This window comes from Rhea americana, unplaced genomic scaffold (assembly GCF_003343005.1).
Source record: "Rhea americana isolate MKP2758 unplaced genomic scaffold, rheAme1 scaffold_370, whole genome shotgun sequence".
Classification (NCBI taxonomy): domain Eukaryota; kingdom Metazoa; phylum Chordata; class Aves; order Rheiformes; family Rheidae; genus Rhea; species Rhea americana.
The window spans coordinates 275,242-287,674 of record NW_028186502.1 but is presented as its reverse complement, the minus strand read 5'-3'; the positions used below and the strand labels follow the sequence as shown (position 1 = coordinate 287,674).

Sequence of the window (12,433 nt, the reverse complement as noted above, 5' to 3'; positions counted from 1 at the left end):
GGGGACGGGGAATTGAAGTCAGCTGGCTTCTCTCCAGGTTATTATTTTTTTTTTAATTTTTATAGAACCTCAGGAGATACCTGCTCCAACGCCTTCAGGCGTTTCGCCCGGGACAAAAGGGATCGATCGGGACACGCAGTCAGGTCCTGCGAGGAGAGGGAGGCAAGCCGGCCAAAACCCTCCACCGCAAGGTCAAACTAGCTCTTCAGCACTTAGTGCTGCTGTGTTTGCTAACGAACCCCGAAGGCAAAAGGAGAGTTCACCCGCCGGACGCTTTCAGCGTAAGCAGAATTTTACCGAGAGGGAAACTGGGGCTGCGACTCAAGGGACAAACGGGAGACGGGGCAAAGCGATGGACACCTGAGGCGTCTCCGGATAGCAGCACGGTCTCTCTGCTTTACTGAGAGCAAATTATTGGATGATTTGAAAGTATTTTGGGTGCCTCAGAGTATGAGAGCCCACCTCACTCTGAACAGCAGTGAATTACAGGCGCACGTGCAGTAACGTGGAAGCGTTAGCAGCCAAAACGCCCAGAGGTCTTCTGCAAAGCGCGTGAAGCGAGGAACGATCAACAGACACGAGCGCTGGAAAAGGATTCAGCAGAYGCCACGTTGCGTTTGCACCAGAGACGGAGAGCGCGGTTACTTACATCAGAAGCAGGGCCTTTATCGGCGCCGGGGCAGGAGAAGGTAACGAACTCATGGCACCGCTTGTGCACGACGAAGCAGCAAACTGCAAAGAGAAGACAGCAAAAGCGTCAGAGGTAAGTTGAGGGATCTGCACCACGCGAAACCCARACTTGAGGCTCTTCCACAGGCATACACTTTGCATGTGCAAAAGCATGCAAAAGCATTAGTCTTCTGTTTCTTTGTATATAATTAATTAGCATCTGATTATGGCCGTACGCCAAAATTGTGTTTTATGTTCTAAACAATAAAGACGCTATTAACTCCAGTTTATCAGAGGAGGCATTTAGGGTGCTAAGAAGGTTTCTATAAATAAATCTGTGGCGGAATTAAAAATCTTATTGAATASTATCAACTGGACCAGACGTTTCAGTAGGACTAAGCAGAAGCRGCACTGAACGAACGTCAAGGGAGGGCTGGGGACCCACGTATTCCCCTTGAGCCCCCCGTCACTCCCCGCAAACGCTCTGCAGCAATCCTCGTGCACGAGGAGCGCACAGGGACAGCCGAGCTGCAAGGCACCTGTGTCCAAAAACGGACGACTGCGCTGATGCAAACAAGCGCACAACTTTCCTCCCACAACTCTGCTTTCTTTAGGAACGGCACCGCCGCGATTTGCCAGGCCAGGAAGACGCACGCGGCGACGGCGGAGTCGTCCTTCTGGAACAGCGCAGGAAAATTCACCCTAAAGCGCCATTACCAAGACCTGCAAACTGAGTATCCAGAGGGAAATCCCCGCGCCGCAAACCAGCACACCCTCCCAGCACCCGCGACCCGAAGCTGCCAGCAGCGCCTCTGCGGCCGGGCAAAGGTTTGCTCGCAAGGGCCGGGCTCTTCCCTGCGCGTCAAGCGAGCGCCTAACTCTCAGCGCCGGCCCTTGCGAAGGGCACCGAGCTCACGCACGTCGGCACCGCAGCCAGCGGCCCGACCCGTTCCCCGAGAGCCCCGGCCCCCCCGGCCCTCGGCGTTTCTCCGGCGAGAAGCCGGGCGCGTGGGTCTGGGGGCAGAGGCACCGCAGCRACCGCGCCGTCGGCCGGGGCATCGCCTCCGAGCCAGCGGCGTGAGCGCCGGCCTCCTCCAACGCCTTGGCTCGAGCTGCGCCGCAAACAGAGCGGCCGCTAATTTTGTTAAYGAGGCAAGGCCGTGCAGAAGTTGTGTGTTGGTTGGGGCGAACCTGGGCTTGGAGCTCGGGGGTCTCTTGAACGCTTTGCTGCATCCTCTTCCCTACAGCACTAGTTACAGTAACTGCAAGAGCAATTAAAAGATAAGATGCATAACAATAAAACAAAAACAAAGCATTTCAAAGAAACTGAATGGATAAAACAACTGGAGCAGCGCAGAAACAAAATTCAAGCTTCAGTTGCATGAATATAGGAATTTTAAGGAACAAGGCAAGTGATATTTGTCATTAAACTCACAATCCCAATATTGTGCCCTGCTACATCCAGCTTTTGTTTTCCTTTATTATAAATGAAAAAAAATGAAAAAAGAAAACCCATAGACTGCTCGAGAGCTGCCAGAACTTTTTCTCTTAGGGCCTCTCACTCCCTTTTCTGTGTCTAGCAAATAAACATTTTCTTGAAAACATCGTTCACCATTTCTATCATTTGTATACAGAGACAAGCCTCTGGGAAGCAGGAAGGAAGAAATCAGAACTCTATTAGCAAAGATTTGCTCTGAAGCACGTGTGCAAATTTAATATGCCTCCAAGCCACACTCAAGTGCGGGCGCTGCCTGGAGGCCCCGTGCCGATGCCTAAATCCAGGCTGCAGCAAGGGAAGCTTCCATCAGAGCTGGCATAATTTTAGCTTGACTAAAGAAATAAGATTATTATTAGGCTGAACAGCCCGTCCCAGTGCCATTCCTCCACCCATATAAACACGGCCGCTGAACACAAACTTGACTTTGAAGAGTGGGTAGAAGCCAGAAACACCGATCCCTCTGCCTCGCTCTTTGCAGGCTCCTAACCCAGCTCCCACCTTAACTTCTCCAAGCAGCCCACGCGGGCAACGCAGGGCAGCCGTCCGGACTCAGCCCCGTGCGAGGAACGAGGAACCGCACGCGACGCTTCCCACGCCGAACCGAGCGCAGCTGGCTGCCGCCGCGACAGCGGCCACCGCTCCGGGCTCACGTGTCCCAGGGCACCAGGGCGAACAGCAGCCCAACATCCACGGTAAAGACGCAAAAAGCAATTACGGACCACGCACACCAGTGAGCAGAAGGCAGCTGCGTCTCCCCCGCCGAGCTCAGAGACCTTCCGTGTCACCTCTACGCCACCTCTGCGGCGGGGGACTGAGCCAACGGGGGTGTGCTCCTCGGGCGCAGGAGGTCTCAGCAGCGACCCAGCCCCACTGCAGCGTCCCCGCGCCGTGGCCGGTGGCCCCCCTAAGGGCCAGGTTGGCCTGTTCTGGATCTCCAAAGAGGGCCCAGGAAGAAACGGGCCTCAAGGTGCTGCAGAAGATGCAAGAGGCACGTGTTGAGAAGAGCATCCGGCACAGACTGACTTGTTTTTCCCCTGTTTTTTTACTATTTTGGTCTTCCCACAGGGAGCGGCACGGACCAGTGCGACCAGGAAGATGTCACCAGCGCCTTACAACAGCTTTTCTTGCCACGCTCCTGACACCTCCTAACGACCCCTTCCTCTTCTCAACAGATCCATTTGACAAAAATATTCCGCAAAATCTTAGGTTCTGCTGTGTGTGAGAAGAGTCTGCGGCAGCTTTTTATAGCYTCCGTGTTATTTTTTTTTTAATTTATGTTTATTAGACATTTAATTTGTTAGGCAGAGGTCAGGTAAGGGGGAGAAACAAGGAGGAAATACTGAAAAAGTAAAAGAAAGATGAAAACAGAGCTAAGTGATTGATCCTTAAGGACATCTGAGAGGAGGACTGAAGCCGAAGTGACGCACACGTGTGTGCACGCACAGACCCGGGGCTAGCTCTTCACTCGTGCCTTTCCCTAAAAAAGCCACAAAAACAGAAAACACATGACTTATTTTTTCACTTGCAGGAGCAGAAGAGATGAAATGCCTGTTTCTAATGGCAAGAGAGACAGACGGGAAAGCCAAGGTCTGCGAGGCTCGAAACCATCCCAGGTTTTTATTACAACCTCTTCCCTGTACTCYTTTAAGGTTTCACTAGAGAGTTCAATTATTAAAGGTGGCATTAAATATACACACCCCGTTAACACCTCCTGCCCTTTGAGCAGGGACCTAAAGAATAAATTAGCAATGCAGCAGTCTCTTCAAGTGGAAAAATAATTGCAGTGTCTTTACAGCATTAGATATTACAGTTCAATTAAGGGATATCCAAGTCATTGCAAGGCATCTTTGTGACCACTGAAYGTTTAGCAGGAGTAGCTGGTTCTTCAGCAATCAATATTAATACAAATTGTAATGAAAATCCATTTGCAGATGATGAAGCATAACCCTTGCCTATTTATCCAAAGTAAACAAGAAGCTTTCTGCTGATTGCAGTGGTGTGGGCTTTACATCCAAAATGTAGAATAAAATTTTGCAGGCCTTGAAAAGATCTATGCTAAACATTTACACGCATGTTTAGGTGAATGCTCGATCTGTGCAAAACAGCCAATAGAATTATTCAGGTACAGGAGCTTATGCAAGTAATCCTGCCTTGATTCTTAAATGTGCATCCTTCCCAACAGATGCAAGAAGATTTAACAGATCTTTTCTCCTGTGACTAATCCAGTGCATTATACTGTAAAGAGATTGCTCAGTTTCTACTCGGCTGAGCAGGAGCCGAGGTCTGGCTTTCCACATAGATGTTCCACAAGTGCATTACTGAGACAGGCAACTAGACATCTCTATATACGCACGTGGCAAGACTGCTGGGATGCAAACCGCTGTGCCACTGTGCTAGTTTCATTACACTTAAGGATTTTGAGACTGTATCTCCGTCAGTTTAGAAACTACAGYACAAGCAGCAGCTTTCCCAGGTTGCTAATTAGACAGTTAATTTGTAAATCTTATTATATGGATAATAAAGTTATCAAATCCCACYGATGAACTGCAAACGTCCTGAGTCATTTATAAACAACAAAAATAAAACATTAACCTTTATCATTTATTATTGCATAATGCACGACTGTTTACTGGCCCTAAATTCTTCTTTAGTGCTACCCCTATTACAGATCTCTGGGGAGAAGCCACTGTCCTGGGAGTGAAAAAAACCAAAACCCTACAAGAGAGAAGAGGCAGAGTCCTGAAGCTCAGTTACTCTCTGCAGGCTCATGAGACTTGCTGCAACACAGATTTTTYAATAGTAGCCTCAGTGGGGAGACCTGCACCAACGCTTCACAGCAAGACCAAGGAGCTCCATCTCAAACACGGACAGCTGGACAGACAGCGTGAAGACAGAATTGAGAGGATGAGGAACACTCTTTCTTGGCCAATTTCAATGTGAAGTCTGGCATYCAAAGCCATCTGCCATTTATGTTATCCTACTGCAAAAGAGTTAGGAGGATCAACCAGAGGCTCAGGAGTTCCACACTCAGGCAGCCCCCTCCACAGCCACCGCATACTGGGTGCACATTTAGCCACGTAAGTTGGATCCATTTCAGCCGTTTCTTGTGATTCTGACAAAGTTTAAGGAGAAAACTTCTAATGGAAGAAGCTTCAGACCTAGCTAGCAGAAATCTGCTCCGGCTTTGTCTCAGGAGATGACTAAAGGAGTGCTATGGAAGTTGACTGCACCTTCACTACAGTTGGAAGCTCGGGGTTTAGAGCGCCTGGCAGCAGCGGTCCTCAGCACAACGCATCGCAGCAGCGGAAGGTCTGCGAGAGCAGCAGCCCAGCCCGGGTCAGAATAAGAGGTTAATGCACGAAGGATGGCCATGAGAACAGCAGTGTGACACCAAGGCAGCGCTGTGGGCACCAGGAGCCTGCTGGTAAGTGATGAGACATCCCGCCCACCCAGGAAGCCCTAACACCGCTCCCAGCAGAGCGCGGTGACACAGATGCATCGCCAGTTTGTAAGTAAGTTTTATAACTGGTTTAAGCACTTCCCTGGAAGAAAGGTTTCCTGAAAGGTTGGTTTTCAGAGCTAAAACATCACGATAGCAACAGGGTGCCAGGGTATTTTCAAACCCTAGAAACTAGTCTTACTTTGAAGGATGAAAAGAGAGAAATACTGAAAGGTGTTGTTTAAGAAAAGATACTTAGAGGTTTCTTGGCCTAAACCACAATTCAAAAATTCCCAAGAAAGCCRTAAAGCAGTTTCCCAGTTAATCACAGAACCTGCCAACTGGAAGAACTTGTCAAAACTCGTACCAGGACTATAAACATTACAAAGTACGTGTCCAGCTGCACCTCCAGCATTGGAAGGGACCTCATGGGGGTGTAAAAACAAGGGCACAGCTAGTCCTGCCTCACTGCTATTTGGGGGAACCGGAGAGTCCTCCTGGCTTCCTCAAGCACTTCCACTGTATGCAAGAAAGGAGTCAGACCAGCGAGATGTTGCGGCAGGGCAGGGCCAGCACTTACGCCGGGCAGCGCAGGCTTTCGGGGGGCAGCCTGGGCGGGAGACGCGCGGGTGCACCGCGCTCGTTGGGCTCTCCCTTACCCGGCGTGCCCAGCAGCCCCGGCCCGCGAGGGGCTCCCCGGGGCCGCTCCATCACCGCAGCCCCAGCCTGCAGCTCTGCTCGCCCCCCCGGCGGCTGCCGAGGCCGCTCCGTCCGCGGGCTGCTCCCAGCGCGCGCCTGCGCACGGCGCGGGGACGTCCGCGAGGAGCCCCGGCCACTGCCGGCTTCACCCTGTCTGAAGGGCGGCGCAGGGAGCACCGCCTTTGTCTCTCCAGGTTTGCTGACAGCGAAGAGCGTTCGTTTGCCCCGTGGTGCTTGCGCACACACCTTCCTCCCCGTTCAGAGTATTCTCCTGTGTTTACAAAATGTAAACAAATGAAAAAGAATTTCCCCACCATATGCAACGTACCTCACCTCACACGCTCCGTCTCCGCTCAGATGCTTTTCCAAAAGCAGACAGTCGGGCAGCTTGCCCAAGGACAGAACAATGCTGCAAGATTCGCTCCTCGAATACAAAGCCCCTGCGATTCCACGGGCTTCTGCCAGGAAAAGCCCTTTACCAAAGCCCCAATTCCTTACGCTGGCACCCAGACGACTGGGGGAGCCAGAACACCGCTAGCACCGGTGTTCCCAGGAATACGAAAACCTAGAAAAGCCTCAAGGTTAGTGTTTTATTTGCAAACACTTCCAAATGCCTGAGGCTGCCCACCCCACCCGGGACAGCAGCACAGAATGGAGAGCAGCAAATACCCAAGCTTYGGAGGGGAATCTCTGAGCATGTTGTTACTGCCAACACAGACATTTGTCTGATGCCGTGGCCAGTCCTGCGCAGAGCAGGTCTGGAGCTCAAGCAGCAAACAAGCTGGAGCACCATCTGTCAGCTCCTCTTCCAGGGCTACCGCACGGATAGAGCGGCAATTGCAGTGCAAGGGTCAGGGAGCTTCCCCTCAGCAGAAGACACTCAGCAAGGACCAAGAGGGAGAGCAACGTCCTTCAGGACCTTTCACAAGGGAAGGTCATTGGAGGCTGGGGTGAGCGAGAGAGACCTCCTTTCAGCCTCTGGCTAGCAGCTTCCATCTCCAGGGGATATTTGGTGCATTCTGAAGATCTCAGGCTTCTATTCTCATCCCGGTTTGTGATCTTGGAGAGTTGTTTTGTAGTTCATTTCTCAGTCATACCTTTATCTTGCCTGAATCAGCTCTTCAGGATGCTAGAAGCATGCTCTAGAAGGAAAACTGCCTTGCCCCATGCYCTGGGCACAAAGTCACGCTACACTGATCTACTCTGCATTAGGTGCTGGGGACTGAGAGGGCAGATCACTGCCCAGGGTGATGAGCCACAAGTCCTGAAGAAAAAAGTAAYGTTCTGCAACCGGCCGTGCCACCATCTCTCCCCAACCCCGAAAAGCACTGGGAGCCCCAAAGTCGTCTCTAAGAAGTGGCAACACTGGCACAGGCCCTTGGCAGCAGCCCACAGCTGAGGGCCTCCAGGGCCAGGAGAGAGCACAAACCTGCAACACACCTGGCAAGCAGAGCAAGGCCAGCTCTAGATGATAAATCATTTCCTGACCCCTGCACGCTATCAGCTTGGAGCCTGCCACATGAGATTTGATTAGCCTCATCTCCCATACGAAATGCAGTTAGCTGGCAGGAAGGTATCCAGCCCTCCTCAAAAACTCAGACACTATGACAAATGACTTCCTGCAAGAATGAACCCTGCCTAGCAACCGAATGCTACAAAAAGCAGCGCTGCCTTTTATTTGATCTCCATTTGTTGCTCTAATTTCATTGTATGAACTCCTTGTTCTGATGTTCTGAAGAAGGGGCTAATCAATTTTCCCCAGTCCTTCACGGAATGAATAATTCAGGGGAGTCACCTCTAATTCTTCCCTCTGAGTCCATCTTTTCCCAGAATACGTGGTCCCATTTAGGAGAAGCCCTTTGTCATTCTCCATCGGGCAGCAGGAAGTTTTGAAGGCATCACGAACAACAGCAGACACAGCACAGCAAATAAGGCAGAGGAGCATTTGTTATCACTGATGGAGACTTAACAGAGATGCAATGAGGATCAGCCAAGATTCCTCTAAAAATCAAACCTAGTGAAGAGTTAACCCCCCCCCCCGAGAGTTGACAGATCCATAATTCAGCAGATGGTTCTAATACCATGAAATTCTAAGATTACTTCAGACACATATTAGTGTATAGCTACAATTCTGGGAAAATTTTCATTTGGATAACGTTTCCACTTTCTAAATAACAAGACATTCAGCAAATAGATTGGAACTCTGATTATCAAAACTGGAAAAAAAATYGAAAAGATGATTTTCAAAGAAGCTTTACATTTATCCACCTACACTGGGCAAACCTCTCAGGTCAGATGCATTAACCCAGCTTTACCCCAGATGCACTGAAATGCACCACAGCCAACAGTAGCCCACAATTTTCCGTTCCCACATTAAAAAATAAGATTTGCTACATCAAAGTCAGTGAAGCACAGTAATCATAAAATAAGGGGAAAGAAGGTTTCCAGGAGGGGAAGTCCTAGATTTCTGACAGCACTTTGCAGCTTTTAATCATTTACGGCGTATGAAGAAAAGCTGAGCTAAAATTTGTGCTATTTGGATTTAATCCCCAGCTTTGGCTAAAAGCATTCTGGAGTTCTTACAGTGCAACAAATATCTTTAACTTCACATCAGACTTCAGTGGGTTTTCAGCTGTCAGCTCCAGAGACACGGCAGAAAAGAACGCGCTCGATCTGTGATTTTGGGACTTGAACAGTTCTTTTCTACATAAACCTACCGGGAAACAACTCCAGCGGACTCGGATGATTTTGCAGGGTAAAGGGTTAGTCAAGGCTGACGCATGCCAGTTTGGTGTTTGTTTGCTCTGTGCACCCGAGCACAAAGACGACACGCAGCGTGAGGTCGCGCACCCTCCCGAGGAGCCCGGCACGCCGGGAGCGCTGGGGAAGCGGCGCCGCGGCGCGGGCGATTCTCCCCTGCGCAAGGTGAAAGCGCCCCACTTTCCCCAGCACGGTCCCACGTAATTCCCAGCTTTGAACCACCTCCTGGTTCCACAGTGAGATCGGTGTGAATTACAGGGCAAGGACGCCAAGCTGGCTGTTGCATCTGAGCATTTCATATTTTAAGCAATTATCTTTTAACTTCCAATTTATTTCTAATTATCTTTTTGTTTGGCAGTGAACTCCATGCCTGTGTTTTCATTTTTCTGATCCAGCACTTCCCTCGGTTTGCAAGAGGAGCTGCACAAGCCAAATCTGCCAGTGTGCTCCTACCTCCCATCCTGGAAGGGTAGTAAATTCAGTACCAAAAAAAAAAAAAATCTGGCCTTACTTTTTAGATTTACGCCTGCTTTCACCATGCAAAAGCAACCTCAGGTCACAAGGAGCAACTCCTTTCCCTTCAGCAGACACCAGGCCTCCTGCTCGGTTGCAGCGTCTGGAGCACGGCGCTGCCGAGGCAGCTTGCGCAGCAGCATCTCCATCGCTGGAGAGCCGGGGGGTTATCGCAGCAGCGGAGCGCCCCGGCGAACGGGGGCAGCCGGGAAGGGGGGAGCTGTCGCTCTGCCTTAGCAAAAGGCGAGGAGGAGCTGCAGGAGGCACAGAATGCGAAAAGGCATTTCTGGACTGTTTTGTTTCTTACAGGAAAGGCAAGAGCTTTCTTCTCCCTTCCCTAAAGGAAAAAAAAAAAAAAAAAAAAAAAAAAAAGGAAAAAGCAAGAGGAGGAGGACAGCAGGCCTCTCTCCTCTTCTGAGGAGTCTCACCAGCCTTATTTTACCTAGAAGACAGTGATTGCCCGAACAGCTACAAACGTTTTAGAATCCCCCAAAGTGATTTTTATTTAGATCAGGTAGCTCTCCGACGAGAAGCCTTCGTTGCTGGTTTGGCGAGGCCCTGCCTTTCAGACAGCGCCAAGAAAGCTGTCGCTCAGCGCCAGGAAAATAAAACTGCATTTCCTTTGTTCCTGATGAAACAGCAGTATTTTTTGCAATATATTTTTTTAACCTACGCGAGCTCCGAGGCGTTACAAAGACGCGCGCTGTCCACCCGGCTCCCCAGCGGCTCCCAGACCAAGCGGCGCGACCCGGGCGGAGGCGCTCCTGCTCCTCGCTCCTGACCCCAGACCGGGCTGGGAAGGGGAAGGAGCCCGAGCGCGGCCGGCGCCGCGGACCCCCGGCCCTGGACGGCCCTCGCTGCGCGCGGCGGGCGGACGGGACCCGACGCCTGGAGACCGGCGGTCCTTCTGCAAACGTCTGCCAGCCCACGCGAGCCGGTCGCGGCTCCTCGTCGGCTCGGGCGGCCGGTTCCAGCTCTGGGCTCTCTGCACGTCTCCCGCCTGCCCGCGGGAAGGTAACTCCTGGTTTGCCGAGACGCCCGGCCTCTCGCTCTTCTGCTTGCTTTCTGTTTGGGAGGGAGGGGAAAAGAGGGGGAAAGCACCTTTGGAAGGAGGCTGCGGCTGCTGAAGGAGCGGCCCGTCTCCGGAGGAGCCCCTCTTCCGAGGCCGGCGGCGCGGAGCGGCCGGCGCAGTGGCTATATTCGGAGACGCAAGGACATTAATTTTACATCAGAGAGCCTCGGCCCAGCTCGGAGAAAAACGGCTCGGAATTTAAACACTTCCTCAGCGTTTCTCACATCCCGAGCCGCAGCAGAGATTCGCTTTCAGACTCAGTAATTCGGACCCACGCGAGCTCCCGGCCTGCACCACGCACAAGCAGCTGCCTTCTGACGTGGGCCGAGGAGACCAGGCGCTGCTCCGCCAGCCGGGCTGACCGGACCTGCCACAACCACCAAACGCCACCCAGAGAAGGACAGAGGACTCACGGGGGCTCTGTGGAGCGGCACTGGTGCCCAGCTGCGTTAGCCTGGCTCTGCCACTGTCTCAGATTCCTCCATGAGTTACGAGAGTCTGAGGTCTCCACCAAGAACATCTCCCATGGTACTGACGGCCCTCGGACGGGGAGACAGATGCCTCCGAACATGGAGGAGTTTTGTGGGTGGGATCTAGACTGCTCTGCTGCTGCCCCAAGCTGGGTATTTAGAGGGCTCCAGGTAACACTAGGGTCTCTTCTCCTCTCTCATCCTTCAGTTCATGCGCAATGGAGCCAAGCGGAGCCTTTCAGCTCGTGCTGTCTTCRTGGCCGGTGCTTGGCTGCATTTCCACAGCACCTCCTGCCCAGGGCCCAGCGATGCAGCGCCTGCTTAGTTTCTGAGATCAGCTGTGGTTACACCTGGCTGGAACGCACCAGCCAAATCCTTCACAGCCCCCAGAAGACACGCCTCGCTGCTCGCTATAGCCCTCGCCGTACTACCGCTCCGGCAGAGCCGCCCTCGCGGAAAGCAGCCAGAACGCCCCAGAGAGCTCTAGACACACTCATGCAAGAGCATAACCACCCCCACCTCGCACACGTACGCGCATATTCGCTGCGCAGCTAGCATTTAATGCATCCTCTCCTCATAAGGCAGCTATGAGCTGTTGACTTTTTGAGCTCTTCCAGTTTCTCATGACCTTTCTGAAGCCAACAGCTGGATGAACTCAACACTTCCCACAGTTATGTCATGGCCCTAAGTGATGGCTACCCATCCCCAGACCCTGGGAGGGCATCAGGAGGGGGAGAGCAGCGTAGGAGACAGATGCGGGAGTTCAAAGCGTGCTCGGCCACCCACGGCCTTCCAAGGAACAGCACGAAGCCTCTCATCCTTGGCTCTCATCTCCCAGACGTGCAAGGCGCTGCGACGATCGCAGCAGCGCCCAGCGCTCCCCCAGCGAACTGGGCATGCTCCACGCGAGCAGCTGATTTTTTCCGCATCCTCCGGTCCCACCTGCCGCAAGCGCCTTCCTTTCAGCACTGCCAGGGGAGAATTTTCATTCCTGGTGTTGTCCCCCCCACCCCGCAACACACCCCTGCGGGGCAAAAGCCTGCCGCTCCGCTCAGTGCAGACGGCTCTTCCTCGTACCGATCCCCCCACACAATTAGAGCACTTAAGAAAATACAGAGAGGGGAGGGTTTTGCAGAAGGGGAGGGGAGCCCTGCGGCTCCCTCCTCACCCGGCGGGCACGGGGCCCCTCTGGGAGAYGCGGGTCAGACCCCCCCTCCGCGGTGGCAAGCGCCCCACGGCCGCGGCGCTGAAGAGCAGCGCAGGAAGGCTGCTCCGCGGCTCGCTTCCAGAACGGACATCTTTGCTATCCTTCC

The 12,433-nt window shown here is 52.5% G+C and overlaps 1 protein-coding gene across 1 annotated transcript in view; it reads right to left on the bottom strand.

Moving 5' to 3' along the window:
• PRKCB (protein kinase C beta) overlaps nucleotides 1-12,433 on the bottom strand; it is a 112,581-nt gene that overhangs the window by 58,761 nt on the left and 41,387 nt on the right. The window contains exon 3 of the mRNA XM_085312929.1: nucleotides 650-732. Coding sequence (XP_085169055.1) covers nucleotides 650-732 — 83 coding nt within the window. The remainder of the gene's footprint in view (nucleotides 1-649; nucleotides 733-12,433) is intronic.